This window comes from Talpa europaea, assembly GCF_964194135.1.
Source record: "Talpa europaea genome assembly, chromosome: X".
NCBI classification, from domain to species: Eukaryota; Metazoa; Chordata; class Mammalia; order Eulipotyphla; family Talpidae; genus Talpa; species Talpa europaea.
The window spans coordinates 31,907,309-31,920,481 of NC_140081.1; the positions used below are offsets into that span (position 1 = coordinate 31,907,309).

The following is a 13,173-nucleotide window of genomic DNA, read 5'->3' on the forward strand; positions in this document are numbered from 1 at the left end:
GGGCTCTGAGCCCTAAACTGGGTTTTCAGCTCATGGGACAAACAAATCAATCATTGATAAAGCTCAGGCCATAAAATATGTCACCTACTTATTTAAAAGTTATTGATCAAAAAAGGTCCTTTCTCCCATTTACCCTCTCAGAGGCAGATTCTCTCATGGGCCAGAGACCATCCTCCACCAACATAGCAGATGAGACAACTGGGGGCCCTCAGGCCTTGGCCTTGGCCTTTCAGGTTCTGGCCAGAAGTGCTGCACTAGGCCCTGCTGGCAGAAATGAGGCAGATCAGGCTGTCTCTTCCAAGAACACCATATAAAACTGGAGATCGCCCTTAAAAGGCTTCCATCACCCCCAGCAGTGAAGGGGAAAAACTGACCAGTCCTCAGTGTGGGACTCTGTCCCTGTGCCCATCCATGTCTAGGGCTCTCCACAACTGTGGGTCCAATAAGTACATTGTGTGGCTAAAGGACTTGATGTCTTCCCGGGAGGGCCATACAAGATTTGGAGGTATCTGGCCCTCTGAGGAGCTGAGCTGTCTCTTTTGTCAGTAATCAGCTGCCACTCAATGGGTACATTCCATGATTAATCAGCTCACTGTTTGCAGGGTCAGACAAGTCAGTTCTGTGTGTAGCAGCTGGGACTTCTGAGGGTCAGAGGGGTCGTAGCTGAATAGGAGGCTCAACTAGCCTGAAGAGCAGAAACCTCTATGTCCAGAGGATTCTGGGGGCTCCTGGTTTCTGCCAAGATGACAGACAGCACAAGCTGCTGATTCCCTTGCCCAGAGCAAACCTGGAGAAACTAGAGGGAAACATGAATTCCAGAAATTTCACACAGCTATGAGAGACCTGTGGGGACATGGAAGACTGTGTTTAACTGGTATGTTTTTAACAACAGACTGGAGACCGCAAATAAGAGGCAGTTAGTGATTTAAGTTCTGCCTGTCCCGTGTGTTGCCTTGGGGAGGTCCTTGTCTGCCCCCTCCCTGCAGAAACCTAAAGCACTGGTACAGGTGTCCGGTGGGGCAGTATGAGGGGAGGAAATGAGCAGTCAATGGCAATCAGTCCTCCACCTCTTCCCTCCAGACACCAGGGCTGGTGGTGACACCTAGGAGGTTAAAGATGAAACCTCTACCAGAGGAATTGTCAGGTGGTGCAATAGCAAAAGGGAGTAATGTCTCTGCTTTTATGGTGCCTAGACTGTCTAACCACTGGCTCGCCTCCCCAAACATCCCTTTAGCCCTTGAACTCCAGGTGACAGAGCAGAGTCGAGTCTGGCCTTCAGCCTTCCTCAATATGTCTTACCAGCCAGGACAGCAGCTCACATCAGGGGATTGATTCACTACCAAAATAACTAGATACCAGAGTAGTATAACTACCTCCAGATAAAAATTAACTGGATGTATTAGTAATCTATTACCATGTAAAAAATGACCCCAAGTCAGCAGCTTAAAACAACCCATGTCTATTACCTTTCTGGGGGTCAAGAAACTGGGAGCAGCTTAACCAGGTGGTTTGATCTCCATCTCCCCTGAGGTTCCAGTCAAGTTGTGGACAAGGACTGCAGTCGGCTGAAAGCATGACCTGGCTGAAGGACCCAGCATGGCACATTCACAGAGCTGTTAGCAGGAGGCTTGGGTTTCTCACCACTGGAGCCTCTGTGTGGAGAGCCTTACACCACAGTCCCAGCAAGCAGGCAAGAGACCGTGACCAAGTCAGGACCACAGTGTCTATTACAGCTTACCCTCAGAAATGACAAGCCATTGGTTCTGTTGTATTTTCTTGGTCACACAGACCAACCCTAGCACAACTTGGAAGGAATGACACAGAGTATGAATAGCAGGAGGCAGGGATCATTGGGTACCACATTGGCAGCTGGCTGCCCCAATCAGTAATATATAATATCTGAAGCAGAAACACTGACTTGATGAAAGAAGTAACTACTAAAGAATCACAGACAGCTGAAAAATTTTTATTTTTTTAAAGATTTATTCATGCATACAAGAACTGGGGTGCAGGCCAGAGGTGCAGGGGGGTGAGAGGATTTACCAGAGACAGAGTGGAGAGCAGAACAGGCAGACTGACTGAAATACACTGCTGAGGAGAGCAGCAGGTGAGACAGGGGAGTCTGCTGTGCCATGTGGGTAGCTCCTGGCCAGGGATCGAACTCATGCTGCAGAGTCTGCAGATAACTTCACAGTGCTGAGACTTTACCCCTTGTGCCACCAGGGAGGCCCAGATGAAAAATTTCAAATAAATACAACAAGGAAATAATGTTAGAATGTAAAATCAGAGCAAGAGATTAAAAAGGACCCAAAGAAAATTGGTATCAGTATGATGGTAGAAAAGAAAGAACAGAAAAATACTGTAAACACAGAGATCCTCACTGGATAAAGGAAAGGTCCAATGGTATACACACATATACAAAACATAAAAATTGGGGGGGGTGCTCCCTGGTGACCAAGGTGTTAAATCTCAGTGTTATCACCACCGTGGCCTGAGTTTGATCCCCAGGCAGGGAGCTAACCCACATGGCGCAGCAGACCTTTTCTATCTCGCCTGATGCTTTCCTTAGCAGAGTTTTTGAGTAAATCCACCTGTTCTCCCCACTCTGTCTCTGGTGAATATTCTCACCCCCCACACCTCTAGCCTACACCCCAGTTCTTCTACTAAATAAATATTTTAAAAATTAAAAACAAAAAAAATTAGAAATGTTGAAAAGAAGAGGATGAAGGCAAGATAACAACAGACTGATAAAAGCCCAGAGAGCTAGAATAGCCATCCTGATAGATAACAAAACTTAAGAACACAAAAGACAAAGAAGGACATACCATTGATATGTTTGCCATAAGCACATATTTATAAGAAGATCTGAACGATAGTTTGAAGCTTGATAAAGATATACCTAATGCTTATACTTAACAATTACAGAAACAGACCACGTTAAAGCACAAAGAAAGGATCAATAAATTTGAAGTATCAATATTGAGCATGTTCTCTGATCATAATACAAAATAAAGTTAGTAATAAGCTAAAGAACCCCCCCCCTTTCAGAAAGTAACTACTAAATAATCCTTGGGCAGCTCTCCTGGCCCCCTGTGACTCTACAGATACCTCTCTTTTCTCCTATTCCTAATAAACCTGTCTTTTTAAAATGTAAAAATAAATAGTCCTTGGATGAAATAAGAAATGAGAAAGGAGCTTTAGAAATAGAACTGACTTTAGAAATAGAACTAAATAATAATACTACATGCAACATTTGTGGGAGACAGCAAAATCAGTTACTAGAAGTAGCATATAGCTATAAATACATATATCAGCAAAGAAGACAGGTTGAAAAATAAGTGTTCAATTCAAGAAGTTGGAAAACACAGGAACAAACCCATAACTCCACTGAGTCATGGAGGAAATAATGTAAGGAAAGAACCAAGTGAATAGAGAATAAGAAAAGCAATAAGAATAGCGAAATATAAAGATAAACACATGCAGTTTGCAGCAACATGGATGGAGCTGGAAGGGATCATGCTCAGCAAAATAAGTCAGAAAGAAAAAGAAAAATACCGGATGGTCTCACTCATAGCAGGAATTTAGAAAACCTAAAAAGAGACAAGGAAAAAGACTAATCAATGCAAAGTAATAATCAAAATCAAGAAGTAACTATAAACCAGAGACACACTAGTGGAGGGGGGATTATGAAGGGGCAGGGAAAGAAAGAAGTAGAGTCAAAATAAGGGGGGGAGGGTGCAATTGTATGGGGAATATGGCCAAAATGAAAATGCATACATTGTACAAAGATGAAAAATGATGTAAGAATTATATAAAATATTTTTAAAAAATAAAGGAGAGAAACAAAAAGATAACTGAAAAAAAAAGAATAGTGAAATAAAAAGCTGGTTATTTTCAAAATATTGAGAGACCGCTGCCAGGATTGCTTTAAAAGAATACAAAATGCAGAACAAAAAAGGGGGGAAATTACAGACACTGAAAGAGGCTAAAGCTATAAACTATTACATTTGAAAACTTAGATGAGGGGCCTCCCTGGTGGCACAAGGGGTTAAGATGCAGCACTATGAAGCTATTGGCAGCCACTGCAGCATGAGTTCCCTCCCTGGCCAGGGAGGTGACCCAAAGGCACAACAGACCTCTCCTGTCTTCCCGCTGCTCCCCTCAGCAGTGTATTTCAGTGGATCTGCCTGTTCTGCTCCCCACTATCTCTGGTGAATCCTTTCACCCTCCACACCTCTGGCCTACACCCCAGTTCTTATACACAAAAATAAATAAAATCTTTTTTAAAAAGAAATCTAGCCTAATATCATAAAGATAATCTATTTTTTAAAAAGATGTTATTTCTCCAAGTCTACAAATTCAATTTAATCACAATAAAACTTCCATTACATTTTTTTAGAATTACAATAAACTTACATTAAAAGTTAGAATAATAGGGCCTCCCTGGTGGTGCAAGAGGATAAGTCTCAGCACCATGAAACTATTCACTGCCACTGAAGCTAACCCACATGGAGCAGCAGACTTCTCCTAACTCGCCTTCTGTGCTACCCTCAGCACAGTGGATCTGTCTGTTCTGTTTCCCACTCCGTCTCTGGTGAATCCTCTCACCCCCCACACCTCTGGCCTGTACCCCAGTTCTTGCATGTATAAATAAATCTTTAAAAAATAATAAAAAATTAAAATTAATGAAATATCAATATACCTGTTAGACCAGAAAATTTTAGAAAGCTGGATAATGCTAAGTATTGACAGAGACTGGGCAATGTAGGCACCCCCATACATTACTCCACCCATTCCAGATGACAAACTGGCACTGCTTATAGAATTAAATGTGGAAAAAAATACCCCCCAAAATGTGCATATCCCCTATGATGCAGCAAGGGGAGCAGCAGGCAAGACAGGAGAGGTCTGCTGCGCCATGTGGGTAGCTCCGTGGCCGGCCTGGGATCGAACTCATGCTGCAGAGGTTGCAGATAGCTTCACAGTGCTCTGCTTAACCCCTTGTGCCACCAGGGAAGCCCCACAAATATTTCTTTTTTGCATGGGAGCTCAGATTTTCTGAGGGCTATTTAAGATCAGTATGTATGTGGACAATGTGAAGTTTATTCACATTCATCCTGGGAATAGGAGGCAAAAGTCGGACAAAACCATTTTATGGATGTGTAGCATACTGTACTCCAAAAGTTAACAAATCTAGTCTATGTTCGGCAAACTGTTCTTTAGAAGGCTGGACAAATCCCTTTTGTGGATGAGTCCCTAAGGGCAAAGTAGCCCTCCTTGATGGGGAGTTTGGAAATGAAAAGCCTGACAAATCCATTCATTGGAAAGGTAGTTCAAACATTCTGTAGGCTGGAGAAGACTAAGCTGTGGGCAGTGGGCGCAGACAAACCTTACTTTGGATAAGTTCATTGAGCACTGTGAAAGTTCTCTTTTTGGACAAAGGTCTCAGCCACCCTGTGTGACAGCAAAAATCTTTTTGTGGATTGGGATTTACACCCAATATTGGAGCCTTCTGAATATTGGAGCTTTCTGTTTTTTGGAGGCACCTCAGGAGTCTGTCTACTGGCTGGAAATGCAAGGGACTGGCTTCAGAAGGTTATCAGATAACGTTGACGGCTGAAGTCAAGGATGATGCCAGGGGGAAGGGCCCCAGGATGGGTGGCTAGATGTTAGGCACAGAGATGAAAACAGAGACTCAGGATCGACAGTTAGTGAACTGGGGCCTGATCTTTTATGGATGGTGAAGGGTGATGCCCTCATTGACAGTGGGGTCTAAAACGTCGGGCTCTTGGGCCTCCCCGGTGGCGCAGCAGTTGAGCGCTGGGTTGCGAAGCTGCCCGCAGCATCTGCAGAGCCGGTTCGATCCCCGGCCACCGGGTAAGGGTCCCACATGGCGCGCAGAACTCTCCTGCCGCCTGCTGCTCCCCTCACCATTGCACTTCGTCAGTCTGCCTGTTCTGCTCTCCGCTCTGACTCTGGTGAACTCTCTCATCCTCCCGCACTTTTGACTACCCAGTGCTTGTATAAATAAATACATACATCTTTAAAAAATAAATAAATAAAACGTCAGGCTCTTGAGTAACAAAGTTAGAGGATTAAAAGGTGAAAGAGGCTATGAGAAGATAATAACTATGTCGTCAGGGACCTAGTGAAAGACGACTGAGCTGACGAGGAAGCGATCAGAACCAATGGGGAAATGACGTCAGGGAAGTTGGGGTGACGTTCGAAATCGAAAGGGGAGGGAGATGAGGTTCGAGCGCGGAAGGAACAAAAACGACTGGGCTAGTGGAAGGTGCACCTGCGCACAAAGCTCACTTCAAATGCTCCTAAGCGCGCCGCGCGCATTGTTCCTCTTGCTCAGCCGTCACTTCCACTCACCAGCCCCTCGCTGGTCTCAGCCAATGAGCATGCACGTAGGCGCGCCCGCGGGTAGACGTTCCGTGACGTTGACCGCTACGTACACTTTATCAAGCGTCTTCCCGCGCGGCAACCTCCCCAGTCTCTCGGCTCCTCAGCAGCAGCTGTCCTTTTGGCCTTTTTACTCCAGGACTTCCAGGTGCGTTTTGCCGAGCGACTGCTCCTCCCCTCTCTGCTGCGCGCGCGCGCGGGCGAGAGCCAGATCTGCTAGTAGCGGCTTCCGACACGTAGGCTTGCTCTTCTCCGCTGCGGGCGGAGCCCTCTGCTCCGAGATGGAACTCTTGGTCTGGAATAACCAAGGGCGCGATATCTGAGTGCGAGGGATGTCGGGCAGGGCTCGCAGCATCGGTGGCGGCAGTGACCACGCGACATCCGAAAACTAAGGGGACACCCCCCCTTTACCTCCCCCACGTGACCGCCGCCATCTTGTTCTGCGGGCGCGGAGGAAACGCGAGGGTGTTCTGGGCCTGCGCGGCGGCACAAAATGACGGGCGTGGTGGCAGGGGATGTTGTGGGCATGCGCGAAGGCGGCCCCCAAATGGCTACGTCGCAGCGCGGGCCCGGCAGATTCCGGCCTTTCTACATGCCGTTTCCTTAATTACACCTTGTGTCGCTTCTTGTCGCCTCTCTGTTCTCGCTGCCTTGCTTCTCTTCATCCTTTCTTCGACCTCTTTCATTTCTACTGTTTCATACTCTCCCCACAGGACACATTCACTGCCATGTCTTCTGAAGAAGGGAAGCTCTTCGTGGGAGGGCTCAACTTCAACACTGATGAGCAGGCTCTGGAAGACCACTTCAGCAGCTTTGGTCCCATTGCTGAGGGTGAGAATATGGAGCAAACCTATGGCCAGGGCCCTTTTCATTTCAAGAAATAGTGGAAGAAAGGTCAGGACCCCAGACTTGACATAATCCCTTTTTTTTTCTTTCTAAGCCTGAAGTTGTAGGCTTAGACTGAGAACCTGGTTACTCATTGCAGGGCCGGTGCAAGGAGCCTTCTCTGTACCTGACACTCCTTGTTACTTAGCTTTGCTCTTAACTATTTCCTCTCCCTTCCTTAGTGGTCGTTGTCAAGGACCGGGAGACTCAGCGATCCCGGGGTTTTGGCTTCATCACCTTCACCAACCCAGAGCATGCTTCAGATGCCATGAGAGCCATGAATGGAGAGGTAAGGCCTCCTACCTGCATAGGGGCCCTGTCCCCATCTGCCACTTCCACCATTCTTTCTGTTTTCCCCTCTGTCTGCTAGGGGCAGCGCGGCCACCAAGCCCTGCAGTGCCCACTCACAGGAGCATGACTGCCTTCTGTTCTAGGGGGTGGAGGGCAGCGGCAGACAGAGCCGGGCTGCCTGGGAGGCGACGACTGGTCCTGCATGAGGCCGAGAAGCCACCCGTGGATTGTTGACCTGCCCTGGGCTTAGGTAGTAGAGTCTGCAGACCTGGGGCCTGGCCCGGAGAGGACCTCGTGAGTCTTCTGGGATGGACTCTGAAGCCTCAAACCAAGAGAGGTGTCTGTCTAGCCCTAATAGTCGGGCAGCTTAGAGGAGTGGGGAGGAGAACTCAGCCTGAGTTCAGTCAAGATGTAAGTAGTAGCAGGGGAACACGGTGGATACAGGTCATTTTGTGGGATTTTTATGGCTCCTAATAATGCCATTGTGGTCAAAGGAGCTTTCTGGAAATGGCACCCAGAACCTGGTGCCCACAGGAGTTTCTGGGCTCTTTTGCCCACTGCCCTGCCCAATTCTTCCCTCACCGCTGCCCTGTCTGACCGCCAACCCATCCTCCTTATGTCTCCCCACACCTAGTCCCTAGATGGTCGCCAGATCCGTGTGGACCATGCAGGCAAGTCTGCCCGAGGAACCAGAGGGGGTTCCTTTGGGGCCCATGGACGTGGTCGTAGCTATTCTAGAGGTAAGTGCAGTGGTAAGTTTGATCATGAGGTTTGGACAACAGCCACCTGTTAGTGGCCCGTGTCTGGATAATTGCCATTTAAAAATTTGTCCTGCTGCAGGTGGTGGGGACCAGGGCTATGGGAGTGGCAGGTATGACAGTCGACCTGGAGGATATGGATATGGATATGGAAGGTCCAGAGACTATGGTGGCAGGTGGGTAACCAAGGGTGTTGGGTTATGCTGCTGGTGCTGCTTTCTCTAAAGAGAGCCGCTACCTTTGTGTTCATACGTGCTTCAGTGTCACCAGTGTTAGCTTCTGTCGACTAATAAACCTGAAATAAGTATGAAAGTTAACTCTTCAAGTTAAATACAATGCATTAATAAGTTGTAAGATCACGTAACTATCATCTGCAGTATGTGTCACACGTTTATTTTACTGTGTTGCGTTTATTATGGCCAATGTTAATGTGTAAATTTTGTGATTTCTACACAGTACCTGTGCTTAATATGTTCTGTTATTAAAGTTTATATTGTGGTACTTACAGAAGGCAATGCAGAATTTATAGATATATTTAATGATACATAACACATTTCTCTAACACTCTGTTTTTTCCCAGAAGCCAGGGTGGTTATGACCGCTACTCAGGAGGGAATTACAGAGACAATTATGACAACTGAGATGAGGCATGCACACCTAATGTAGGTGAGACTTGTATGTTGCTACTGAGCACACCTGACTACCAGCCCTGTTACATTCCCTTCAACTTTCCTCTTGTCCGCACACTGTCTGCCCATATTTCATCTGACCCTCCTGGTAGCATTTCTAGAACTCCCGTGCCTTTTGGGTGCTTGTCACAGCTAGTCTGTTTGGGGAGGAATGAAAATCTGTCTCCCCTATAACCTGCTAGGCATGGAGAAGAAGGGTGTCCCTGTTGTCTAACCCTCAGCATCTTTAATCATCCCTGGGAGGTGAGCATGTTCGCCTGTTCTTACTGGCATCACAGTTGTCCTCCTTCTTACTGTTCTCAGATACACAAGGAATAAAACTTCTCATCCAGGATCATTCTTCCAAATGGCTGTATTTTAAAGATTTTTGGAGCTGCACTGAAACATCTGTTTTGGTACATCAACCTCTATTTTTGAATTGAGCTCCCAAGGTAGCTTGTTAAAAACCTTTTAGAAAGCTCCACTTGTATTTTAAAAAGTTTTCTCCCGTTTAAAGACAAATTCTAGGACATTGTAGAGTCTGGGTATTTTTTCTTTTAGTTTGGGCTCTCAGGATTATTGGTTCTGGCAAAAAAAGGCCAGACTATTTTTTTTTTATCTGCATCTACAGACATTTGAAAAAACATGTACACAGGTTAGGAAGCAATTTCTGAATGTACCTATACAAAAATAGCATCAACAACATGATTGCTTAGCTCTGTTTTTTTACTCAAGATCAACACCCTGATTATATAGAAGTTTCTTAAAAATATTTGTGAATGTCATTTTTTTTAAATACTGGAAGAAAAAATATTCTGTTGTGTCTCATGTAGTGTCTAGGATGTCCTTCAAGGAGCTTATTAAAAGTGATACATGGAAACAATGATATTGATAGTGCTTTTTCCTTACTCAGCCCAATTAGTAAATTATAGGAAAAATCAGGGAGGATTTCAGAAGACAATTTGATTGGGATGGTGGGCTGGGGCTGCTTACATGGTGAAAGAAGACCTTGAGTTAAAAATTGGGGGTTGGGCCTTCCTGGTGGCACAGGGTTAAAGTCTCAGCACTATCATGCTATCGCCAGCCACTGGCATGAATTTGAACCCCAGGCAGGGAGCCTACCCACATGGTGCAGTAGACCTGTTTTCCCCGCTTGCTCTCTGGTAAATCATCTCACCACCCCCAACCTTTGGCCTAGATCTCAGTTCTTATATGCATAAAAAAATCTTTTTTAAAAAATAAATATTGGGGTGATACTCCCTTATGGCTGGGATTGTGTTTCCTGAGATGGTCTCTTCATCCCATTGTCTTGATTAGTGACAGCTTGAGAATCAGGTTACTGCTTGGGTTTCAGTTCCCCTAACTTCTCAACATCGGATAGGTGCCCTCAGGATTGTTATGAGAATGTAGAATGTAGTTCCCACGTGGTGGAAACTAAACATTCATTGCCCTAAAAGGTGATTCTAGTGCCTCACCCTGAAATGATGGGTCGGGAGAGGTATAGTAAATTCACCTTGATGTGAGAAACATGGAAATATCCTGGTTTGAATACAGGGTTCTGAGAGCTCAGACATTGGATTCAGATTCCAGGATTCAAATCCACACTGCTGCTTTCCAGGTATTTTACTTTGCTTTGGTTTTTCATCCTTAATGGGATGGGCCTTTCACATTTTCTGATGTGAGGTGATTGAGCTTGTTTGATAAATAGGCCATTGAGTACAGTTAGCAGGGCCTTCTGTCATGGGAGTTTAATAATCTTTGGTAGTGAGGGTCTTCAGTGGTAAGATGGTGGCAATGGCCTGGTTTTACACATCTGGTTGGTCTTAGTTCCTCAATTCTACATTACCCTTTGGTCCAGGTTCAGGTGGGTATTAGAGTCCCATGAGTTTGGTTAGTCCATTTAGAGTTTCTAATGAGTTGTGTTCAGTTTCCACCTGGCTGACTTTGAGCCAAATACCACCAGCTAGCACGTTCCAGGACATCCTACATAGCATTCCAGCATTTGGGGGTGGGGGGCAAAGCATGTGCTAATGGACTGAAAGTTCTCAAAATATGTTGAACCCTTCAGCTCTTCCCCCCACCACTCCCCCATGATGGTATTGGGGAGATTGAGTCTTCAGGAGGTCATTAGGATTGATGATCTCGTGAGATTAGTACCCTTAAAAGAGTCAAGCAAGCCTGTTTCCCCCATCTGCTCTCCACTGTGCGAGGAGGATACCAGAAGTTGGCAGTCTGCAACCTGGAAGATGATCCTCAACAGAGCTTGACCATGCTGGCACCCTGGTTTCAGGCTTGCAGCCTCCAAAACTGTGAGAACTTCCTATTTATAAGCCAACCAGTCTATAGTACTGTTGGAAGCCTGAACTGACAGCATGTATTGAGATAGTCTAGCGTGGCCATCTGCCTCCTGGGTCTTCCAGCTAGTTAGTTAGGACAGTCCTCAAGGACCTTCTTATCCCAAATGTCATGAATTTACCTTGGCAGGTAGACAGAGACTCTGCAACTTCTTGGACCTGTCCACTGGCCAGGCTCAGGTAAAGGGGCACTGTGGTTACCCCCACAATTGGGTACTTGGTCTCAGGAAGCATTTTGTGCTGGGTCTTCAGGGAGCTCTAGGATGGGTGGAGGGGGGACAGTAGCAGGAGGACCACCTTTACTGCCTTTATGTGAGCATGCACCTCTGATCCTGCCTCAGAAGTATGTCCCGCTTAACCCAGTGTGACCTGAGGCAGGATGTGTGACATCAACAAAGATGAGAAATAGCCCCCCAGACCTGAGTAACAGTTTGATCAATCTGCTCTATTTCAGAAGGTTCCTTGTAATCTGCCCAGGGAGGCCCAGTCTCCTGCTGTTTATTTGGTCTAAGGGGCCTAGAGAATCCACACAGTTGGTTTTCTTTGGCACTATAAATAAAATCTCAACATGATTCAAATCCCTTTCCAGATGTTTTAGTCCTCTGCTTCAGTTTGCCCAGAATAATTGCTGTTGCTTGAACCCAAGATCAGAAACTCCAAAACACTCAGAGATATTTGAAAGTTAGCCTCTGACCCAAGATCTGAAGACTGGATACCCCTGGTCTGCGAAGACTTGTATTTTGAAGCCCTGGATATTTCTTATACCTAAAACTTGGCCATGGATTCATTCTATGGGCTTCTCCCCCTTTCAGTGTCTGGAATAAATCTCAAGCCCTGCCACTCCCACTCCATTTAAGCTGAAATTATCCCTACTCCCTGCTTCCTAGATTGATGCCTCTACTTCATTTTCAGCATGTCAAATAGGAATAGTGGTGCCCACCTCACAGAGGACCTGTTAAATGTGACGTGTTAGGGACAGAGCAGGTCCCTGATGCTACCCCACACTCTTGCACCACTTACTGGGTTTAATGAGGCTGAAGAAGTTACAGCAAGTACTAGAGGTGACATGTCAAAAAGCATGTTCGATAACAATCTGTGACCAGTATTCCCTGCCACTCCTCTGCTTACCCAGATAAGACAGCACAATCCCTGCCCAGCTGCATTCCTACTGCATCTCCCACCCCTCCCCTGCTAGCAAAGTATTTTTAAGTTTGGTAGCAAGACATGACCTAGACTTTTACCATTTAGTGTGAGTGTATATACACTAAACTGCAGAAATGTTAGTGTTTAGTCGCCTTAGATCCTTTGGTGGGCAAGAACATAAAGTGAATGCACAAGGAATTGTTAAGGCTTCTGAGACAGTTTGGCACTGTTCTGCACAAGCAATTCTAATAAACTGTTGAGTCAGTTTTCTGACTCAAATTTTGAGCTTCCTTTAGTCAAAATTCAACTGGAAGTTTCCCATACTCAAGTTTTTAAGGGTTGTCCAAGCAGACTTTGGAGATTATATTTTGAACTTGACCACAAGCCATAGGAAATTGCATTTTTTTTTTAAGATTTATTTTTGCTTAGAAGGACTGGGGTGTAGGTCAGAAGTGCAAGGGATGAAAGGATTCACCAGAGTAGGTAGCAGAGCAGATGGACTGACTAATACACTGCTAAGGGGAGAGGCAGGTGAGACAGGAGAGGTCTGCCACTCAGGCCACAGCAGTGATAGTGCTGAGACATAACCCCAAGGCCACTGAGGGAGCCCAAGCTGCATTTTCCTTTGGGCCCAGCCCACCTGTTGGTTGAAGAGGACAGTGGTCT

General features: G+C 45.9%; 1 protein-coding gene across 2 annotated transcripts; it reads left to right on the forward strand.

Annotated features, from left to right (window-relative positions):
• Window positions 1–7,136: 7,136 nt before the first annotated feature.
• On the forward strand, window positions 7,137–8,983 carry RBM3 (RNA binding motif protein 3; the record flags this gene model as incomplete). Of its 2 annotated transcripts, none has more annotated exons than XM_084258631.1 (5): window positions 7,137–7,239; window positions 7,476–7,582; window positions 8,219–8,324; window positions 8,425–8,518; window positions 8,923–8,983. In XM_084258631.1, 5 exons carry the CDS (start codon window positions 7,137–7,139, stop codon window positions 8,981–8,983), a joined length of 471 nt encoding a protein of 156 aa, XP_084114757.1. The 2 variants fall into 2 exon arrangements, with proteins under 2 accessions (XP_084114757.1, XP_084114758.1); XM_084258632.1 differs by having other exon boundaries at window positions 8,926–8,983.
• Window positions 8,984–13,173: the final 4,190 nt, after the last annotated feature.